Below are 20470 nucleotides of genomic sequence, written 5' to 3' on the forward strand. Positions count from 1 at the left end.
CTACTTAAATTTTGCACGAAGAAAGTAAGTTAATTCTCCACGATGTACCCTTAACTACTTGTTAATCGTAACATTGTTGTGCGCAATTGCTAGTTCAATATGCGTACACCTGGCAGGCGCTTGTGTTAAGCGTGGCTGCCATTAGTATGCATAGATAACCAGGCTTCTTGTTAGTAAATATTTATTGAATATTTTTTATTATTCAAGAGGTATGGTTTCTATATATTTGGCAACCGAACGTAAGTTTAACGGCCTGTAGATGATTGTTGTAGCGTTAAACTTACTGAATAACTTTCAATTCCACTCTCTATCCGTAAAGTACAGTTTTATAAGGGTGATTCAGGAGACGTGAGCAGGACTTACACTGCGCATTTCGTAAATTATAAGCAACTGTTTCGTATCAGTATTAGTGGGGTTAACGTTAATTTTCTAGTCGTGTTGAAAAAAAAAGTTATTAATTTATTTACGACATGCATGGTCACCCTAAATTTAGAATACTAAACTACCGATATTCTGTGTCTAATTAAATGTCATCACTGTCATCACGGTCTGGTTACTTTTGAAAACTCGTATCTCACTCAAGTTGACAGTTTATTTTCTTCGTAATCAAAATGCTGTCATTACGGTTAAAGAGGTTTTATGTTTATTAATTAGGTCTTGTAGGGTGACCATGATTGTACAGAATTGAATTTGCCCTCACCAAAAAGTTAAAAAATAGGAAAAAGTGTGGTTGTTTCACCTAAATACGACGGTGATCGATCAATTATCAGTTACTGAGTGTGCAGGATTAGTCCTGCTCACGTCTCATGAATCACCCTGTATATAAAAAATACTAGTTACTTCTGTGGAATTGAAGTGTTGTTCGGTGAAGATTAGAATCTAAGAATTGAGTCATATATAATACAGTTAGTAAAATCCATAGTAAAATATTCACTATTTGCTAACTTTGCTTCTATATGACTCAATTGTGCAAACTTAGATCTTTATTTTTATACATGCAGTATTAAAATTCAAGCTGTAAGTAACCCGTCTTATTTCTGACGAAAGTCTGATTTACCATCTTCAAATTGAGTAGGGATCAGACTATCGTTAGAGAGATATATGCTTATTACGGTCCTCTGATCGTACATACGGTCAACAGTCGTGGTAGAGTGGTCTGAAGAGCGGTGTGTGTGCGCAGGGGGCTGGGTCATGTGGGACGGGCGGGCGATGGGCGCGGCGCGGGCCGGCGGGCGCGGCTGGGCCCCGTGGTGGTGCCCGGCGCGGCGCGCGTGGCCGGCACACGCCCAGCGCCACCCGTGGCAACCCGCGCGCCAAGCCAAGTTTACCAGGTTAGTCAAATCATCATCACTAACTACATGAAACTACTTGCAACCCAAACGTTCTTCTTGCACTTGGTGCACGACGATGTAGGAGGCAAACCAATCATGACTATTGTGGCAGTAAGACGCTTACATTAAAACAGCGCCTTGCACATTTACCCGAGTGTCGCTTACTAATTCTATTATTATGCTAGAAACTCAAATTTTGGTTTGACACTGTTTTCAATCAAGCTAGATGGAATATCATAATCATCATATCAAAAATTGGCTTCCTAGCAATTTTGGAGTAAGTACCTACCTATTATAAGGGTAGTAAATGAGCCCTAAATGTAGAGTACTGAGATGCCTTTTATACAATATCTACACGTCAATGCTGTCTAAGAAATTTAACCATCAAAAAGTAATTCACTCTTTATTTTATGATACCAAGGGCACAGTTACAGCTAGCTTTCTAACAAACTTGAGTAACAGTTGAAATTTCAATAACTATGACTGCCACTTGAAGGGATAACAATTTGTGGTATCGTCTTGGGTCGTCCCATTCGTTTTTCGTCAAGTTCTTAAATTAGTCCTATTCTGCTTTCGTCACCCATTCTACATTCATCGCAATCGTCGGTGGCTTTCAATGTAGAATGAGTGACTAAAGCAGGATAGGACTAATATGACTTGACGAAAAACGAATGGGACGACCCAAGACGATACCCAATTTGTGATACTGGTATCTATAAGTTCCCAGGTAAGCCATAAAAATGAACACAAGGGCAGATTCATTTAAATTTAAATTAATTTAACTTACGATTTAAGTGTTTTCAGATTTTAAAATCTGTAGGTTTACCCCTCCACCAACGTTTGAAATACAAACCTTGTGTTACTTTTTCTGAGGGGTCCCAAATTTTATATTAGAAAGACAAAATTCTAAATTGAACCTGGCAACATTGGACTCCTCTCTCGGTCAGCCAGCAAAGCCTAAACTTCCATACCCTAAATATGTCCGTTTTATTTCAGCATGTTTGATGGTTTGCGTGTAATCCGGATCGTAGCTTATACCTTGGTAACTATCCCTTCCTGTTTCCTCTTCCCAGTGCTTGCATAAGGAAACTGGATGCCTTACTGTTTCTAGTAAGCTGTATTCGTCACAGCATCTATATTAGGCACAGAATTACCCCTTATTCATAGAATTTTACGTGCCTGAATTAGTTAAATTATGCCTTACCCCTTTCTTACAAATACATAAGTCAAAATGACAGATAAAGACAAACTATTCGTAGCTAATTTGGCCTTATAATGCGTTTATGAATAACGCCATTATTACCGAAATTAATAAGTGAAAATTTCCTCACAAGTATTAAATGGTACTACCTATATCTTGGTTAGCCATATTTGCTGTTCAAATCTTGCATTTCTCGCTCAGTTCTAGGTATACGTGGGTAATAAAGATTCTTCTTCTTCCTCGCGTTATCCCGGCATTTTGCCACGGCTCATGTGGCTGGGGATGGGTGGGTAATACTGAAAGATTGTTTGAAAATATATTTTTGAGTTACAATATATATATGGGTCTGAAATGCATTTTAGGAATGGTGGCAGTTTGCAAATTGTACAGGTATCGAGCGTTTATGTAATTTTAGTCCCAGAAAATTTATGGTGTTTATCATAAAAAGATCACACGAGTGTTTTAAATGCCTACTCGTTCTATCTGCCAACATATCATGGGCTACATAGGAAGCATAAACGTCACATTTACGCCTCGCGCCAAATAACGGCTCCTATGCTGCCCCCTATAGTTCATGCACGGGGCACGCTCCGTATGATGTGTTCAGGAACCGCATGTTGCGACCGCCATTGCGGAATTTGACACTCTCATCAAAAACGTCCACACGACTGATAATAGAAATGAGGTCCAATACAATTCCTTTGTTTTTCAGATACCTATGTTCGTAATTTGGATGCTATTATATCGATTACCTATGTAGTTATTATTACGCAATATTATAGTAATATTTTCACAGATATTTTTTTTCTAACAAATTAGTTTGTTTATGCTGGCCGTAATTTGCGGTTTTTGAATCTATCACAGGGGTTTCATATTAATTTAATGAATCATGAATGATAATCGAGAAGGACGTTTTTCAACAGTGACGCGACGCTCTAAACTAAAATCGCAGTTGTGTGCTCAGTGATAAAAAGAAATAATAAAAATCGCATATCAATCACTAGATTCAGATAACCTCAGGTAGCCAAATGAGTCAAGTAAAAAAACTACATGTACACATATACGCGTCCGTTAACGTAAATCTAAATAAAATAAATGCCCAAATGTTCATACAAAGTGTCCGAGGACAAATTGGAAACAGTTTTTGAGACTATAGAAGCATTCTGTATGACCTACTTCAGTATTTATAGTTACGTTATTACCACATAGAGAAGGTAAATGTGCCAGGAATGAGACGAGAAATGATGCAGACGAATGTTATCACAAAAGGAGACATTGATAAATTAATATAGTGGCTCCTCTACACGATGGGCCAACGTCCGGCCACTCCAAGGGACGCAGCCATGCGGTAGAATGAGATAGCAATATCACTTGCTCCCTCTAACGCATAAATGCCTCCCTTGGAGTGGCCGGCGTTGGCCCATCGTGTAGAGGAGCCATAGTGAATGAGGCGAAAACCGAACAAGTCAAACATAAAGCTTGATCAAAACGGCTGTGTTCTTGAGGAATATGTAACAAAACAAAATATAGGAGCTGTGATGAATGCATAAGAACAATGAACAAACGAATGGAATAGAAAATAAAGATACCAAAAATCAACGATCTTAGCGTTCCTGGCGTTTCAGTCATTTATGGTTGGCATTATGAAACAGTACCTAAATCAGTTTTTTGATGCAAGTATCCAAAGGGCTACCACAAACTAAAAAAAAATATAATCGAGTGATGAGTCCATTATTGTCATTGTCACAAATTTTTTGATCCTTTAATATAGATCTACTTCCTGATATAACATAAAACTCGGCATTAATGTCACTGAATTTCTTCATCTTGTCTTTAGCATTATTTGAATGACCGACTTGAGTCCAATAAGTTTGTGGAAGACCCTTGCATGAATAATTGCCATGTACCCAGTACCTCTACCTTGTTTCCCTTTTCCTGTATGTATAAATAATTAAATGTTTATACTGGTATCCCTTAATTGACCTAGCATTAAATCGGCATAATAATGTGAATAAATAAAAATCTAGATCATTTTACTTCACTTTAGTGTCACGAAGACGCTGATGATGTCATTTGTTGTAAATTAAATTAAAAATGACTGACATGTTTCCTCTGCAAATTAGTTACCCCGTTTTAGGAGTTGACTTTCGTAAAATAGCTTTTTGGCAGTCGGTGATATCATGGCACCTCTAAGATTGTGATTAATTTAATTTTTACGCGTATTTAAGGTGTATTCTCATTTGGCTCCGCTGGGCGGAGATGGGAATAGGTGTTTTCATATAAATCTTTCCCATTTGCCCCAGCGGCGGTCACTTGGGCCGGGCACTTAGGAATACACCGTTCGTTATTAACTCGTATATTTTAATTAAATATTATTAAAATTGACGTTATGCTTACTTAATACGTACATGTCAATTAATATTATGCAAATAAGAAATTGGAGTAGGTATTAATTTAAATATGCGTACTAACATTACGCGTAACGTAAATGCGTTTTAATATAAACATTGACTTTATACTGGTTCGGGAACCTCTGCCAGGTGTTTCAGTGCCACGTTCAGTCATTTCAGATACATGTTATGATCAACTTTGTAATTAAATTGTTACGTTGGCATCAGGTAAACGTAAATTGGACGGGGGTCACCAGAACCAAGGGGGGGAGACGAAACGCCGGCTGGGCGCAGCGGCGGCGGCGGCGTGCGGCTGGGGCGCGCCGCTGGCGCAGCAGCCGCTGCCGCCCGCCGAGCTGAGCTAGACGACCGGCCGTCGCCGCCGCGTCGCGTCGCCGCGTCACGTCGCCTCCCGCCGCCGCACGGCGCGCGAGCCCCTGTCCTGGAGACACTACAAGCTGCGCAGGGGAGCCCTCGTTCGCCACCGCTAGCACGGTTCATGGTTACGTTACGTTTACGCCGATCCTACCCCTCCGTGACGGCGGGATCGATCTACTTTTTTCTTTATATATGTGTTTTTTTTATTTGATTTCAAGTTTTCAATTTTGTATCGCGACGATTCCGTAAAAAATCTTAAAGTAGGACGTTATGAAATGTTTCGAATATAAGTTTCCCGTTATGCTTACGTTTTCAAGTATCATAGTAGCCGTATATGTTTAATATATACTATATTGTAAGCGGCGCGGCCGCGGTTGCCTGTTTGCGGCCGCGCCTGGGTCTCGACCCGACGACTGTCTGTTTTTTTTAATACATGTTATTCAATATATTTTATTTCTGCGAACGCATTTTGCGATGTGATGTGTATTTTAGCAGTAATTATTATATTATAAGGAGTTTGACTGTTGTTTTTTGACATACTTACAACTTAGGATACTTGCGAATGAACTATTGGAATGAACTGGAAAGAGACGACACTAGCAACTACGGCTAAAATAGTAAAACCCCTTCAATCGATAACATTTCCCAACTGTGTTCCTGCTTTAGTTTTTTGCTTTATTTTACATATGTCCCTTAAATATATTAGTGTGAGGAAGTAGTATTGTAAAAGTTCAGGATTCTGTAATCTTTATTGCTGTACTAATTTATATTTCTACCACATAGCATATCCGTACTGTTAGAACTCTGACTTATATCAATCTTGTATCAGTTTAATATGTGGAATAAATTTGCAAAACTGTGTTTGCCTTATTAAATAACTACTTTTTTTTCCTTTAGCTACTACCCTTTAGGCCAGTATTCGATCGGCGTCGATTACTGATTGATCTGATCGATTACTGTGCATCTAGAGTTAGACCAAGACAAGTCTGCAGCGATTTTGATCACACGCATTGCAATGCAAGTGTTATTTTAAACGTCAAACTTCTATGAAATTATGAGTTATGACGTATAAAATAACACTTGTACTGCGTATACAATCAAAATCGTTGCAAACTTCTTGGTCTATTTTATTAACCTTTTGGACGCCAATGACCGATATATTCGCACCGCAGGTCCAACGCCAAAGACGGTTTAATCGGTCACAGACCACAGAGCAACATTAGACCTATGTGCATTTGCATAAAGTTCAATGTCAGTTTTGACACTTCGGTGACGTGGCGTCCGAATGACAGCTTTTGTGTTACACACGGCGTCGAAAAGGTTTTAACCCCTCGTATGCTTAGACACGGATCCGTGCGTGTGAATTTAAATCTATTGTTTTAAATGTCAAGGTCACTTTTTCAATGATTATATTTGACAGGCCGCATACGAGCGGTTAAGACTACAGTGGACGACCGCTTCTTCATACAAACCTAGCCCCATTTTCCTCTCGGGAATATTTTCTATAATATAATGATCCAGAAACGGACCACGTTTGTATGGAGAACCGGTCGTCCCCTTTCCTCTTAACACGTTGGTTGCCCACCAAACTACCACTACAGTATTGCTCTCACGCCCAATAAATATAGCCCAGCCGGCCTAGCCAAGGTTACAATCGCTATCGCTTCAACAACGAAACGCTTTGTGTCTCTCTATCACTCTTCCATATTAGTGCGACAGTGACAATTGCGTTTCGATCGCTACGGAGCGTAAGCGTTTGGCATTTTCCGCATTTTGGCTACGCGGCCTGCCCAGGTCTGTTGTTGAAATTAGTTGTATGAATTTAAAAAGGTGATCTCCAAATAAAACTAGAAATATTTTAAAATCGTGTATTCATCTATCGGTGCGTAAGTGTTCGGCGTCTCGCGCCGGCGCTTCGTCATACCGTGTCGCGAGGCGCAGCTAGGCGCGCGGCGCAGGCTTGCGGCGCCCTCGGCCGCGGTGGCGGGCGCGGCGGCGGCGGCGGGCGGCGCGGGCGGCGCCGCCGGCACCACGCCGCCGCGCCGGCCGCGGCCAGCGCCCCGCCCGCTAACAGAGCCCACCACCACGCGAAGCCCTCCACCGGCGCCTCGCCGCCGCCGCCTAGCGATAGCCGTCCAAACTATATTGCCACATACCCTACGATCACTGGTACACTACTGCACCAAATCAAATGCTCTCACAAGTGGCATTGACTCTACGTCCCTTGTTATTTTAAACTACCTACAAGATACGGTGTAAGAGGGAGTGCGAAGTCACTCTTTACCAGCTCGCATTAGGTATATGGGTCAACATTATTTTCGTTGTTTTGTTTATGACCACTCTGTCACACGTCACGCTTCTATTTTTGCCTTTTATCAAATACATAAAAAAAAGTTCTTTCCAGCTGTAGATTTTATTATAATTCTCTTGAAACAAAAAAATAAAAGCTAAATTCCACCCCAAACAAAAAATGCTCCACACCGTCACATTTTTTGGGGACAAAAACAACGGCCCGATTCGAACGTTAAGATACGTCAATTAATAGATTTAGAAACGATATGGATTAGATGCATGGCACTGTCAAATGTGAGGTTTCTTCAAACAAAAACGCCACACATCACATCTAATCCGTTTCTAGATCTATTAAGTAATTGACGTATCTTAAAGTTCTAATCGGGCGGCAAGACAACGAAAAGACTTTACCCATATAATATAACAAAGGACGGGCAAAAAATACCTAAATGGTATGAGCTCCCCATGAGTCCGACAACCTTGAGGCCAATTAAAATTTAAGTTTTGACTCCTAAATATTTATTATAATTACATCATGATGTAATTTTAATTTGGTTCTCATGCGCCCGTGCGTCTTGCTCGCGCCATTACCTGTTCAGACAAGTACGAGCGAAATGCTCGGTGCTGATAGTGATAACTAAATGACATCATTTAAATATCATTTTGATGTCAACGTATCCTACGGTCGAATTGGTCTAATTTTCCTTTAACCGTTCCCGGTATTCAGTTCACTGACTTGACGTACTATTAAGTACTATATCGTAAAAAATAAGAAGGTAAAGGTACACGTATGGTCCGCCTGAGGTAGGTCTAAGCAGGCTGCACACCATGTAAGGCAGAGTGCATACCTCTCTCCTACACCTGCGCTACACAAATAATTATACCTAATTTTAATTTTACAACAATACTGACTACTGAGACGGTGTAAGTATATGTACTGAAGAGACGCGGTCTATTCGATATGCTGGCGACCGCCACTACCGAACTTCCGATGAGACCAGACAGTCTGGGCCCGATTCGGATTTTGAAATAGACATCTATTAGATATCTTTTAGACATCACCAAGATACGATAACGATATGTTTAAGATCTAACCTGCGCGATTCTGGAGATACTCTTCAAGAGTATCGATTTCCATAGGATATGACTTAGGGTCGGTTGCACCAAACTGTTCGTATCGTTACAGAATTCGCTAAATTTATATATTGTATGGAAAGTTTCATAGTAAAGCGCCGGGGCGCGCCGGCTGACGTTGATCAGTCTGTCACATGTGGTTGGTGCAACGGCCCTTAGAGATCCAATCCACATCTAATAGATATCTTACTCTATCTAACGTAAAAGTGACATTTGTTGCCCGAATTGCGCTGCAAAAGAGAACTAGTTGATATCTAAACTATAACGTATCTAGAATGGATCTAGTACGTATCGTCTCTTGTGAATATCTTGAAGTTCGAATACCGCAGTCTGAACGGTTACATACATAAAGGTTCAAACAGTTGACGTAAAGTAAATGCCACTTTAGATAATATAATCCTTGAGAACACTTTCATTGGGTTCACAGTATTCGGTCGTGAGATTAATATCCGTATAGTTGGATGCGTTTGTAACCATCTTCATCGCGTTCAATATTGATCAATGACGTCAATATTGAGTCAACTTAAAATATAAATAGGTACGATAGTATTATTTTACCGTGATTAACAGAAAAGGGGATTGTCAATTTAAATTAGATCACGTCGTGTAAGTACTTTTTTTGTTGTAACCGGAATAAAATACGAATCTATTATTTTTCTTTCCTGAAAAATAACTTTCCTGAATCACAGAAGTTTCGGGTATACAAACGAAACAACAAAATAAGCTTACACGAGCGATAAAACCAAGGATTGCATTTTTTTAGAAGCTATACGACATTTCAGGATGGTTATTTGATAAAAAAATTGTTTGAATAAACTTAAACAGGTACTTACTAGAAATACTGAAATATTGTAAGGCTTCAAATTAGAGGTTGGTTTATATATAAATTGTTTAGATTGTTTTTAGCGTGATTTAAGACAGCTTATTACAACATGCAACAGAAATATTTTATCTATAAGTTTTAGAGTGAAAGCATATTGTGAAATTGGGAAAGCGATGGTACCGCAGGTAAATGACATACACATGACGCGGCACAAAGCGACACACCACGTTATTTGCTAACTACCAGTACCTACATCACTACAGTATATATATAAACAACTTTAGTGAACTTATGAGATTAGTCACGTATCGACGCGGATACAAGGACAAACCCAAACCATAGAACAAAAGACATCAACGAACGATAAACCGATACCCATGCACTTCGTTTCGGCAGAACTAGATACCTAGTTTGATTTATTATTTCGGTTGACTCGTAGAAATTAGCTTTCCAAATCTCGTATCGTACTTAGGCCACCAAGTTACTGAGTGACTTAACCATTGCACTCGACGAACTACTTTCAAACTGCTGTCCGTTCACGTTTACTCTTCCTAATTATGAATATCATAGTGAATACCGGGTGTGGCCTGTAACACGAGCAAATAATTAAAACATAGATTGTACTCCTCAATCGGTGACACTTTTGTTCAACAACTTTTAAAAATTATGAAGATGAAAATTATGAGTCTAAAACTCCCTATTTTTCATACAAAATAAATATTATCTTCAATGGACGCCAATGCCACGCCATATCATTGTGATTGACGTTGCTTGTCGCGCCTTAAACATAACAAAATTCGCAATACATTGCGTCTTAGAATAAACTTTAAAGTGTAATAAAAATCAAAACACAAGTTATTTTTAAAAGTCGCTGAACAAATGTTGGTCAGTATGAGGAGTACAGCATACAGTTTAATTATTTGATCATGTTACAGGCCACACCCGGTATATTGTCTTTAATGAATATCGGTAAAGCAAATGTATTCAGAGGACACGACTTTTTTACGGCGCACGTCCCGATATTGCGGAAACGCCTTACAGAAAGTTCTTAGTACCTATAAAAGATACTAGTAGGTAACAATTATTATATTATAGTTTAGGTATACAGAAACCCAAGAATCATTGATGTACCTACATGTAAAATGTAGGAAAAATGTGTCCCCGAGTTTTACAGCTGTAAAAAGATGGTGATATGTACGGAGTCATGTTTCGCGGTATCTGAATTGCCAAACTTTAACAATTAACAGTCAGAGTTACCGCATAATATAAGAATCGATACAGATTCGAAGCACAATGTCAACAGTCAATGAAACTTTTATAAATCGCAAATTATAGGACTCATACAAATTAACAGAAAATACTGCTGAATTTGACATCACAAATGGAGTTACCTAAATGTACGAGTATGTACCTAAAAGTACCTACTTATTGCACATTCAATATATACATACCTACTATATAATAAGTTACAAATAATTTAAGAATATTATGGTATACTGACAATTCTTTTTGCGTTACAATGTTAGGAACCTACGAACATATAAAATGCATGAATGACAGACAAAATGTCGAAAATGAATGTGTTACAGCAATGAACATATGTGGCAATGGCACAGAAGGTAGGTACGTTACATTTTTATATGGACATCAGTTAGCGTCGAAAACTTTTAACACATTGAGTGCCGGAAACCTACGGTGCGATTCGGGCTTCGAGCAACACCGGCTTCCAACACGGTGTTGCTCGAAGGATTCGGGAAATGAATAAGAGATTCACTAGATATGATATAGTAAAGATAATATCTCGCATAGCGCCGCAATAATACAATGGCACAGCGGCGTTAATAATAGCGTAAGCGCTAACCGCCATAAGGTACCTTTACCCGTGGGACGTCACATATCTTTACTATTTCATATCTAGTGAATCTCTAATTCATTTCCCGAATCGCGCCGCCGCTCAGCGCGTTCTCTACAAACGCTGGGGTCGGCTACCAGCAGCATAGCGCTACCAAAACGTTGGCAGTGAATGTGTTAAGCGGTGTACAGTAAGAAATAGCAAGCGATGTTTATGACTCAAATAATAACACCTTGAATTAAAGAAACCCTGCTTGCACGGTGTATTTCACAAGGCACCATATTAGTCAAAAACTGACGTGTTAGACTAAGAAATTTTGACAGTAATGAAAATAATGAAACAATAAAGTCCATTTTAAAAATGAACGTACACAACAAATCGAAGGGCACAAAAGCTCTCAAAGATGAAAAGCGGAGCGAGGATCGGCCGGGGCGTGCTTGGGGCGGGCGGGAAGGACGAGTGGTGTGTAGAGACTCACGTGTGCAGCGCCCGGTCAGTGCGGGGCGGCGAGCACAAGCGAGAGCGCGGCCACAAGCGCGCCGCGCGGCGCGGCCAGCCCGGCCGCCGCCGCACCGCCTGCGCACACGCCGCGTCAGCGCTCAGCCCGGGACCGCGCCGTCGAGAGCCCGCTCGGACGCATGCCCGGTGTCCGGTGCCCGGTCTTACTCAAGGCTTTCGCCGGAAAGGAGCGCTTTTTCGGTCGGGCATGCGATCGAGTGGAGCGGCAGCGGATGGGAGCGACTCGTGACAGCGCACCCGCGTCAGAAGGCGCTCGGATGGAGCGACTCTGCCGGCGAGTAGCGGCGCGGGCCCCGGGCCCCATAGTGCGATGACTCAATGCAAGCTTTGTCCCATTTCAATAAAAAACGGTAACGACTCCGAATAAATTGTACTAAAACATATTGGCTCTAATGATCGACTCAAAAGTACAATGAAATAGAAATTTAGACTAGGACAGCGTCACGCGCGAGATCGGAACTCTCCTGAGTCATCACAGTATTCTAGAAAAAGGTAACATAGAAAATTTAGGTTGGCTTAATTATGAAATATATAACGTGTTCATGTTAAAACATTTAGATGCGATTAAAATATCCTATGAAAGGGAGCGTACTTAGTTCGTAAATAAAAATCCGTAATCTTGCAACATAGTCAATATATTCTGCTAGTCCATCAACAATATATATTCTATCGGTATTTCTGAAACGTCGCCTAAGGCCAACTACACCTACCGTACTCTACGCTACGCAACAGCGGTCACAACACCCGGAGACAAAGATTGCATTGAACCACCGATACTGAGAAGATAAGTAGATACAGTGAACATAACATTATTTATGATTCTTTAGAAATAATTAATTATCAATACTACTACAGTGTTGAGATACATCAACATCTTATAATGATAGAGAAGAAAGCAAGAGTAAGCAGCAGCGGAGAGCGCTGGCGCGCGGCCCTGCTCACTCCACGTAAGATTCAACAAGCTACATTAATCGTTATAATATAAATAGATAGATAATTTTATAATTTCCCTAGAATGCGACGACAAATGCAACAGTGTAGATACAATTCATACATAAGTGGGTATGCAAAGTGCGGTGCCAATTCTTAGTTAACAATTAAACTTTACTATTAACATTTTATAAAATCTGTTAAATTATTAAATGTTTATACGTACCTATTGTATAATTAAATATAAACAATACTCTAAATAACACTTTCTTACATAAGTAGGTAAATACTATCTACCGACTTATCCTAGAAACATAGTTTTAATAGGTACCTATAAGGTATCTAATTAATAACATACTTAAGTTGGTGGGTAGGTATATTATATTATTACATCATTTGTGTCCATGTTTCTTGGATATGAATTTCAGTATAGGTAATGAGGCCATTAATGTTCGGATAATATTAATGTCCTCATTTTCCGATATGTTTGATTGTAAGGCCCATAGAAAACTATTGTGTCCCAATAGCATATCATGTATAGCTTTAACGAAGCGGGTTATACCATTAGGTGTACAAATAAAATATCTAAATGCTTAAGTACATAATCCTTAACATCATATTAAAGTTTAATTGGTATATAGTTTGGCACAAATGTATTAGATGTCCCCACCTGAAAGAAACCTGTTCGACTTGTGCAGAGGTAGCGACCTGGAATGCTTCTTATAGTTACGACTTACGCCATTGATCCGGTAGGTATTCCTAACTAGCTGTGGCTAGTAGTAGGTGGTGGCTGTGATTAGTCCCTAGGTACTAATGAAACCGAATCCCTTTTGCCATTTTTAAGTAGGTACCTACTTTTGACAAGGTTTCAATGGAACGTAGGTACATGTGACTAAGTATTGAGAAATTTAAGGATTTTGGTTTTGCAAAATTTTATACATTTGCAGTTTTATATTACTACAAATAGTGTAATAAGAAAACGCTGCGAATACTCCAGATATTAATTAAGTGAAATCAACAAAATTAACACTTCAAATCAACAACACTAAAAACCGAGAAGTCAACGAAGGATAGGTTGAAAAAATATGTGGGCACTTATAGATTGGTCGAATTTCACCTTAACGGAATACCCGAGTACCTATAACCCGCTTCCGACTCGTGCCCAAAGGCACCCTCCATTCCGCAATGTATTGTAAGACATGTGATCTGCTTTTCAAACTATCTGATAGGTAGCTTGAAGAACGTCGAGTATAACTGTTCTAAGTACCTATTATTACTTATATCAGAGAGCTTAAATCAATTGACAAAAAAAAACTGCTCCCGCAAGCTGTTATGAGTGTTATGTAATTTCGGTACCTATTGGATATGAACTACTTTAATCGTATTTGTAGTTAAAACGCGGAATCGGTGAGAGCTCTGGGCGCTCGTCGGATGGTCACGGGCCGTGTAGTGAGTGTGTATGTGTGTGGCGTGTGGGATACTAACAGTGCGGAGCGCGGTGGGCGGGCGTGGTGGCGCAGTGCTGCAGGCCGGAGCAGGCGGCGGCGGGCGGCAGGCAGGCGCCGGCGCACTCGGCCGGCCAGGCGCCGGGCGGCCGCGGGCACGCGCCCGCCTCGGGCACCGTCACCTCCGTCCACACGGCGCGCCAGCCCGCCGCGCCCACCGACTTGTCCGCCACTATGAACCTGCACGAGACACAACACAATACAACATTCACCACGACAAACGGGGGTTGCATTTTACAAGCGTATCACTTTTTCAACAGTTTTGCAAATGTTTGCAGAGTTTGAAAATGTTAAAAATATTGGGATTATTTCTCAACTGATACTGTTAGAATAGAGAGCATTGAGCGAGCTTATTAGTTTAGGTAATACGAATTACGGAAGGCAAGACAATATATAGCTACGTATTTTGTAAGAAAATTGGTAGTTTATTTTTGAAAGATTATGTAATGAATTTCTAGTAGCTCATACTGTGCCTATGTACATAATAATCGGCCAAGAACATGTCGAGATGCTCAGTGTAGGGTTTCGTTGTTACCATTTTTTCAAAATAGGCCAAACGAGGGCTATTAGTACGTATCATAAGGGAGTACCGAGTAGCTTTGTACATTACGTCTTTTTACTAAGAAAAGAAGTTTTTTTGCAATAACTCACAAACTACTAAACCAATCATGTTCGCTATAGTTTTCATTGAAAGTATTTATTAAGCTCTTCTTTCATAATTTTTTTCATATTTTTTGGACCCGTGGTTCATAAGTTAGAGGGCACATATATTTTTTTTCTTTCGGAGCTCATATTTCCGAAAATATTAACTATATCAAAAAACGGTTTTCGAAGACCGATATTCGTTTTGAAAGACCTATCCCATACTATCGGTAAAAAGCAAAAAAAAAATTTCAAAGAACTTTTTGTATGGGAGGTGGGAGGTACCTTTTTATTTTAGCGTTCTGTCGCCAGTGGCGGATTTGCAGTCTTTGCCGCCCTAGGCCCCAAGCCTTGTAGCCGCCCCTTTCTCAGCATCAACACCCATCATATTGATTACATTTAGATCAGGCAACAAAAAGATATTATGTGTTCCGTACTCCACATCGGATATCTTCATTGAGAGAGTAACGCGATCGTTGACCAATGATGCCGCTAGCGTCTATGTAGTCGCTCCGCCCCACGCCGTGACGTAGTTCCGCTTCCACTTCCTGCGAACCGTTGCTCGCTTCCCGCCACTCGCCACCGCCATGTCATTTGTTTCGTCGACCGTCTTGACCGATGGTCCGCAAATATTTTTTGCGTATATTTTTGCAGCATGGTGCTTTAACATTTCCGATCCAAAGCTCGGTCGATTAAATAGTGAGATATGGCAGAGATCGCCACTATTAGTCTTTTGGCGGTCTCGCGATCGAAGTCATCGAACGGTGCTTTTCGATTCTACCCACTTTTTTCTTGCTAAATTAATTTTCACATTCCATGCTGCTAAAATCGTTACCGTTAACTCGCATTTTCGAGATCGAAGTAGGAAGTGCGTCAGTGGTTTTTGTTAACAAGTGGTAACAAGTCGCTCCGCATCGGAGAGGGAACGTGCGGTCATCGTGCCTGCGGCGGCGGCGGCGGCGCCCGGGCGGCGCGGCGGCGGACGGCCTGCGCGCGCTGCTTTCGGGCGCCGCGCTTCGCTGATAAGGAGGTTTGGATTGTCTCGAACCATCCGGTGAGCCAGTTTAAGATATTCTAATTTTATTGGCGTTCAGAAGCTACTTCGTCACTCGCGGAGGGTTCTCAGGCAGTAGCCTGGGAGTACCTCGTGTTGTTAGTTGCGGCGCGACCGGGGCGCCCCGTCCCCCGGCGCGGGGGCGCGGGCCCGCCCCCGCCCCCGCCCGCGCGCGCCGCGTCTTCTGCTGTCGTCCAAGGTGACTCCGAGACACCGCGACGCTGCGGGCCACGGTGGACGCCTCCAGTCCGCAGGACTCGGAGAGACGTCACACGCCCGCTCCTGTTGCTGCAGTCGCGGTGCGGACGCCTCCAGTCCGCGGGACTCCGAGAGACGTCACACGCCCGCTCCTGTTGCTGCAGTCGCGGTGCGGACGCCTCCAGTCCGCGGGACTCCGAGAGACGTCACACGCCCGCTCCTGTTGCTGCAGTCGCGGTGCGGACGCTTCCAGTCCGCGGGACTCCGAGAGACGTCACACGCCCGCTCCTGTTGCTGCAGTCGCGGTGCGGACACCTCCAGTCCGCGGGACTCCGAGAGGCGTCACACGCCCGCTCCTGTTGCTGCAGTCGCGGTGCGGACGCCTCCAGTCCGCGGGACTCCGCGAGACGTTACACGCCCGCTCCTATTGCTGCAGTTGCGGTGCGGACGCTTCCAGTCCAGCGGGACTCCGAGAGATCCGCGTGGCTCTGCGAGACGTCACACGCCCGCTCCTGCAGCTGCGGGCGCATCGCGGGTGGATCGCGCCAAGGTGAAGGCGGACCGCTTCTGCGTCCCGACTGCTCGAGCGGAAGGAAGGTAAGTTACGTGTAAGCAGTGGAAATGCTACGAGTACAGCGACGATCGCCGCGTTGGTTGCCGGCCGTCATGACGTCGCTGGTGACCTACGCGCCGGTGGTGGCCACCACGATGGCACCGCCGAGGGCAACAGCGTCGCCGTGATGATGCGTGCAACTACGAGCCTAGCCATCGGCGCCTCCCGTGCCGGTAACGTCCGTCACGCGCACCGGCGCCTGTCGAGCTGGCCGCCACGACGGCGCCTCTCGCACCTGAGCCTGGCGACGGTGGCCGCCATGATGGCGCCGCCCGCTCGATGACACCGCCTGCCCCCCGAGCTGGCCGCCACGATGGCGCCTCTCGCATTACGCATCGACGCGGCGGCGGCGGCTGCCACAATGGCGCTGCCCGCCACGATGATGCCGCCCGCCACGATGGCACCACCACCTGCGCACTGGCGCCTCTCGAGCTGGCCGCCACGATGGCGCCTCTCGCCTCACAGCAGTGCCTCCCAGACCAGCCAGCCAGACGGCGACCGCCTCATGCACCGGTGCCTCCCGAGCTGGCCGCCACGATGGCGCCTCTCGCCGCACGCACCGGCGCCTCCCCGCCACGATGGAGCCGCCCGCCTCACGCGACAACGCCTCTAGAGCGGGCCGCCACTATGGGTCCTCGCCTCACGCACCAGCGCTTCCCGAACCAGTGGCGGCCGCCATGAGCCGCCCGGCCTCAGGCACCGGTGCAACACCCCCCCCCCCCCCCCCAGCCGGCCGCCACGATGGCGCCCCTAGCTTCACGCACCGGCGCCTCCCGAGCGGCGGCGGTTGCCACAATCACGCCGATGCTGTCCACCGATGCTGCAACTACGACGATGTCGTCCCTTGCTCGCTGGGCGCCACAGTATCAGTTTTGTCCTGTCCACATGGTTCCATTGAGGTACGCAGGCGCCTATAGCTATGGTGCAGGTATAGGTATGGTATGGTACAGCACGAACAGACCGCTAAGCTCTTGGTTTCGGTTAAAGAATCCTCCGGCGACGGCAGACAAGGTCGTAAAGAGCCCCGTCCTAGCGCGGCTCGACTGCCCGGAGTTGAAAGCGGTAAGATATGTCGATACTCAGAGGAAAATACGTCGTGTTCCCGGGCTTCATAAAGGTGCTGGTCGACTTCGCTGTGTCGCTTCGAAGCTCCTACGACTTCTCGAGGCCATGGAGTGGTCCAACCGGAGAACAGCTAGCGACAAGGCCCTGTGCGACCGCTCGAAACCGAGGTGAAAGGCATCGAAAAGGTCTGCAGACTTCACATAATTATCTCTGCTTGCTCGCGCTCTCTAGCTTAAGTTCCGTCTTACAAAGACGAACTCGTGCGAAAAGCCATAATAAACAAAATGGGACAAATAAACCCGCTGCGCCTGAACAAGCTTGAGTTTCCGGTGCTAAGAGAAAGGGGCCAGGAGGACTCCAGCAGTTTCCATCTGTCTGTATTCGACTTTATCGAAACAGTTTTGTTACGCAAAGCGCCAAAATCGATTTTAGACTTGATTTCATCAGTTCGATTTCCTTAAAAGCATGCTACTAACTCGATGCCCTATACTAACTCGATATAGGGTGTCTCTTCGGATAAAGCGAATTAGACCATCACGCTCCTAGACATCACGTGGGACACGCGGCACAACACACCGATTGAAAGTTTTCTTTTTCGCGACATACAGGCCTGCCTTGCTGCAGAGTTTCTCGCAGAAATGAGACTCAATGCCTTCTGTTCAGTCTCAAATTCGCAAACTTTAGTTCATGGAGGAAGGTGAAGCCTTCGCAGTCCCCAGCAACACGGAGCTGCCGAAAGCCTCGCACCACTTTCTTCCTCATCTTATGCAAGCAGTCCGTTACAATCTCCAATATTGGTAGACAATGTACGAGGTAAGGCCCTTTCAGCGAAGAGTAACCGTTAACGGGCCGCATCTGCAGCGCTGACGACAGAAGTGTAAACATACAACCGCACCGGTACAGTATACATAAAACGACGGCGACACTACATCCCTTCCGTTACTACGGCTGTCGCAAAAACTGCTGATGCCAGCAGATCGTCTACAGGTCGCGCTGGTTGCTTGCTACTTGCCAGGTCGGTACAACCCCCGAGGGCAACGGTTTATCAAGAAGTCACTGCGCGCCCGAGTGGCAGCTGCGCCCAGCAGCCGCCGAGACTGTCTTCACCTGACAGGCGCCTTGTTGGCCGGCCTCCGCTTTCGAGAGCCCTCGCACTGTGCCACGGTATTTCTTAACAGACTCATTGAACTGCTACCACGACCTTTGACAGCTGCCTGTGAGACTTGGCATGGATGTCTCCACCTCCCAGCCTAGTCTGTGTACTGCGACGGCGTGATAAGGAGTCTTAAAGCAGCTGTGGTAAGCTTGCAATTTACTGGCGGTCCTAGTGAACACAACGTCAGACCGCCCTCCCTTACGAGTCAACGACCTTAAGAATGAGGCGTAGCTCCTGTCAGATAGGACGCTCCAACACCGAGCTGGCGGGATCAGGAGTGACGTCCGCTACTGGCGTGACTGGCGCATGCATATAACATGCCAAGGTCTAACGCTACGTAGCGAACGAAACGCAACTGTCACTGTCTCACTAATATGGAAGAACCGGATATTCCCGATTCCGGTACTGTGTTTGTATAGAAAACAGTAACGGGAGCCCCTAGATCGTCCCCTTGTCTAGGCTGCATGTACGGCCACAATGTAGAAACGGTCTTTATGGTGCATCAAAAATAAGATCAACTGCCAGGTACCTCTATCCAGTGAAGTAGCGAGCTATCTCAGACGTCTATTTCTATTATCCATGTTAGCTTTCAGAACGATACTCGTTCATAAGCCTCTCACAAGTGCTGTGTATGAACCACTATCGGACACTATGCCTTCTTCCAACGCCATTAATAGCGAGACCAGCGCCTCCCAAAGCACCAGCTTGGGACGCGAGACATCTACTTGCCCTAATTTAAATAGCCCTACAACGTTAGGTACGTTAGAAGAAGTACGATAGAATAGCTACCGCACTTTTGCTGTTAGCATCAGGCAGCAGGGTCAATGACCTTACTCTACTACACTGTAGCCCGGGCAATTACATAGATAACTTTAACGCTATTATTTTGTGTCCGAAATTCTGCTCTAAACCAGATAACGTGTCTTACCGACTGGACTCTTAGAAGCTCCGGAATAAAGTATAGACCCAGTATAAGTAGGTAGTCTGGGTACGTCACCTTGCGAGAATTACACAAAATGTTAGGGGACACTTCGCTTATTTCTTTCAGCCACAGTCTCATCCAAGCCGGCCTCGCCTACGATTGCTTTTGATCCACGATGTACTTAATAACTAAATTGGCTGGAAAGCTATTCACTTAGCGATATTTTCGCTTATGTTAATTGGGAACATGACTCGCCGAGATTCTGCGGATCGGATGCGATTTCGAATGAGAATTCTGTTAAACCAGTTTAACGTCAGATTCGAACCTGAGATTACAATTTCAATTCTCAATTTCCTGTAATTCACATTATAACGAGTCACTGTGATTTCATGGGTTGCAATATGGTGTATACATATTTATTCGTTCTCTGAGTTCTATGACAGTAGGTGTAGCCCTATCGCTTGC

At 44.1% G+C, this 20470-nt stretch overlaps 2 protein-coding genes across 14 annotated transcripts in view; one reads left to right on the forward strand and one right to left on the reverse strand.

The window, feature by feature from the left end:
- LOC134677658 (heterogeneous nuclear ribonucleoprotein R-like) overlaps positions 1–6159 on the forward strand; it is a 48085-nt gene extending 41926 nt beyond the window's left edge. For 5 of the 10 annotated variants that reach the window (XM_063536129.1, XM_063536136.1, XM_063536122.1 and 2 more), the window contains 2 exons: positions 1181–1331; positions 5151–6159. In XM_063536129.1, the coding sequence (XP_063392199.1) occupies positions 1181–1331; positions 5151–5287 (288 nt within the window). In that variant the 3' untranslated portion in view covers positions 5288–6159. Of the gene's footprint in view, positions 1–1180; positions 1332–2327; positions 2374–5150 lie in introns of those variants that run through there. The other 5 variants (XM_063536161.1, XM_063536165.1, XM_063536155.1 and 2 more) reach the window with 4 other exon arrangements.
- Positions 6160–7154: 995 nt separating this feature from the next.
- LOC134677630 (dorsal-ventral patterning tolloid-like protein 1) overlaps positions 7155–20470 on the reverse strand; it is a 135625-nt gene continuing 122309 nt past the window's right edge. For 3 of the 4 annotated variants that reach the window (XM_063536098.1, XM_063536092.1, XM_063536112.1), the window contains 2 exons: positions 14336–14535; positions 7155–7421 (listed from right to left, as the gene is read on the reverse strand). In XM_063536098.1, coding sequence (XP_063392168.1) covers positions 7219–7421; positions 14336–14535 — 403 coding nt within the window. In that variant the 3' untranslated portion in view covers positions 7155–7218. Of the gene's footprint in view, positions 7422–11879; positions 11978–14335; positions 14536–20470 lie in introns of all 4 variants that reach the window. The other variant, XM_063536104.1, reaches the window with a different exon arrangement.

The sequence above is a fragment of the Cydia fagiglandana genome, chromosome 2 (genome assembly GCF_963556715.1).
Source record: "Cydia fagiglandana chromosome 2, ilCydFagi1.1, whole genome shotgun sequence".
Taxonomy (NCBI): Eukaryota; Metazoa; Arthropoda; class Insecta; order Lepidoptera; family Tortricidae; genus Cydia; species Cydia fagiglandana.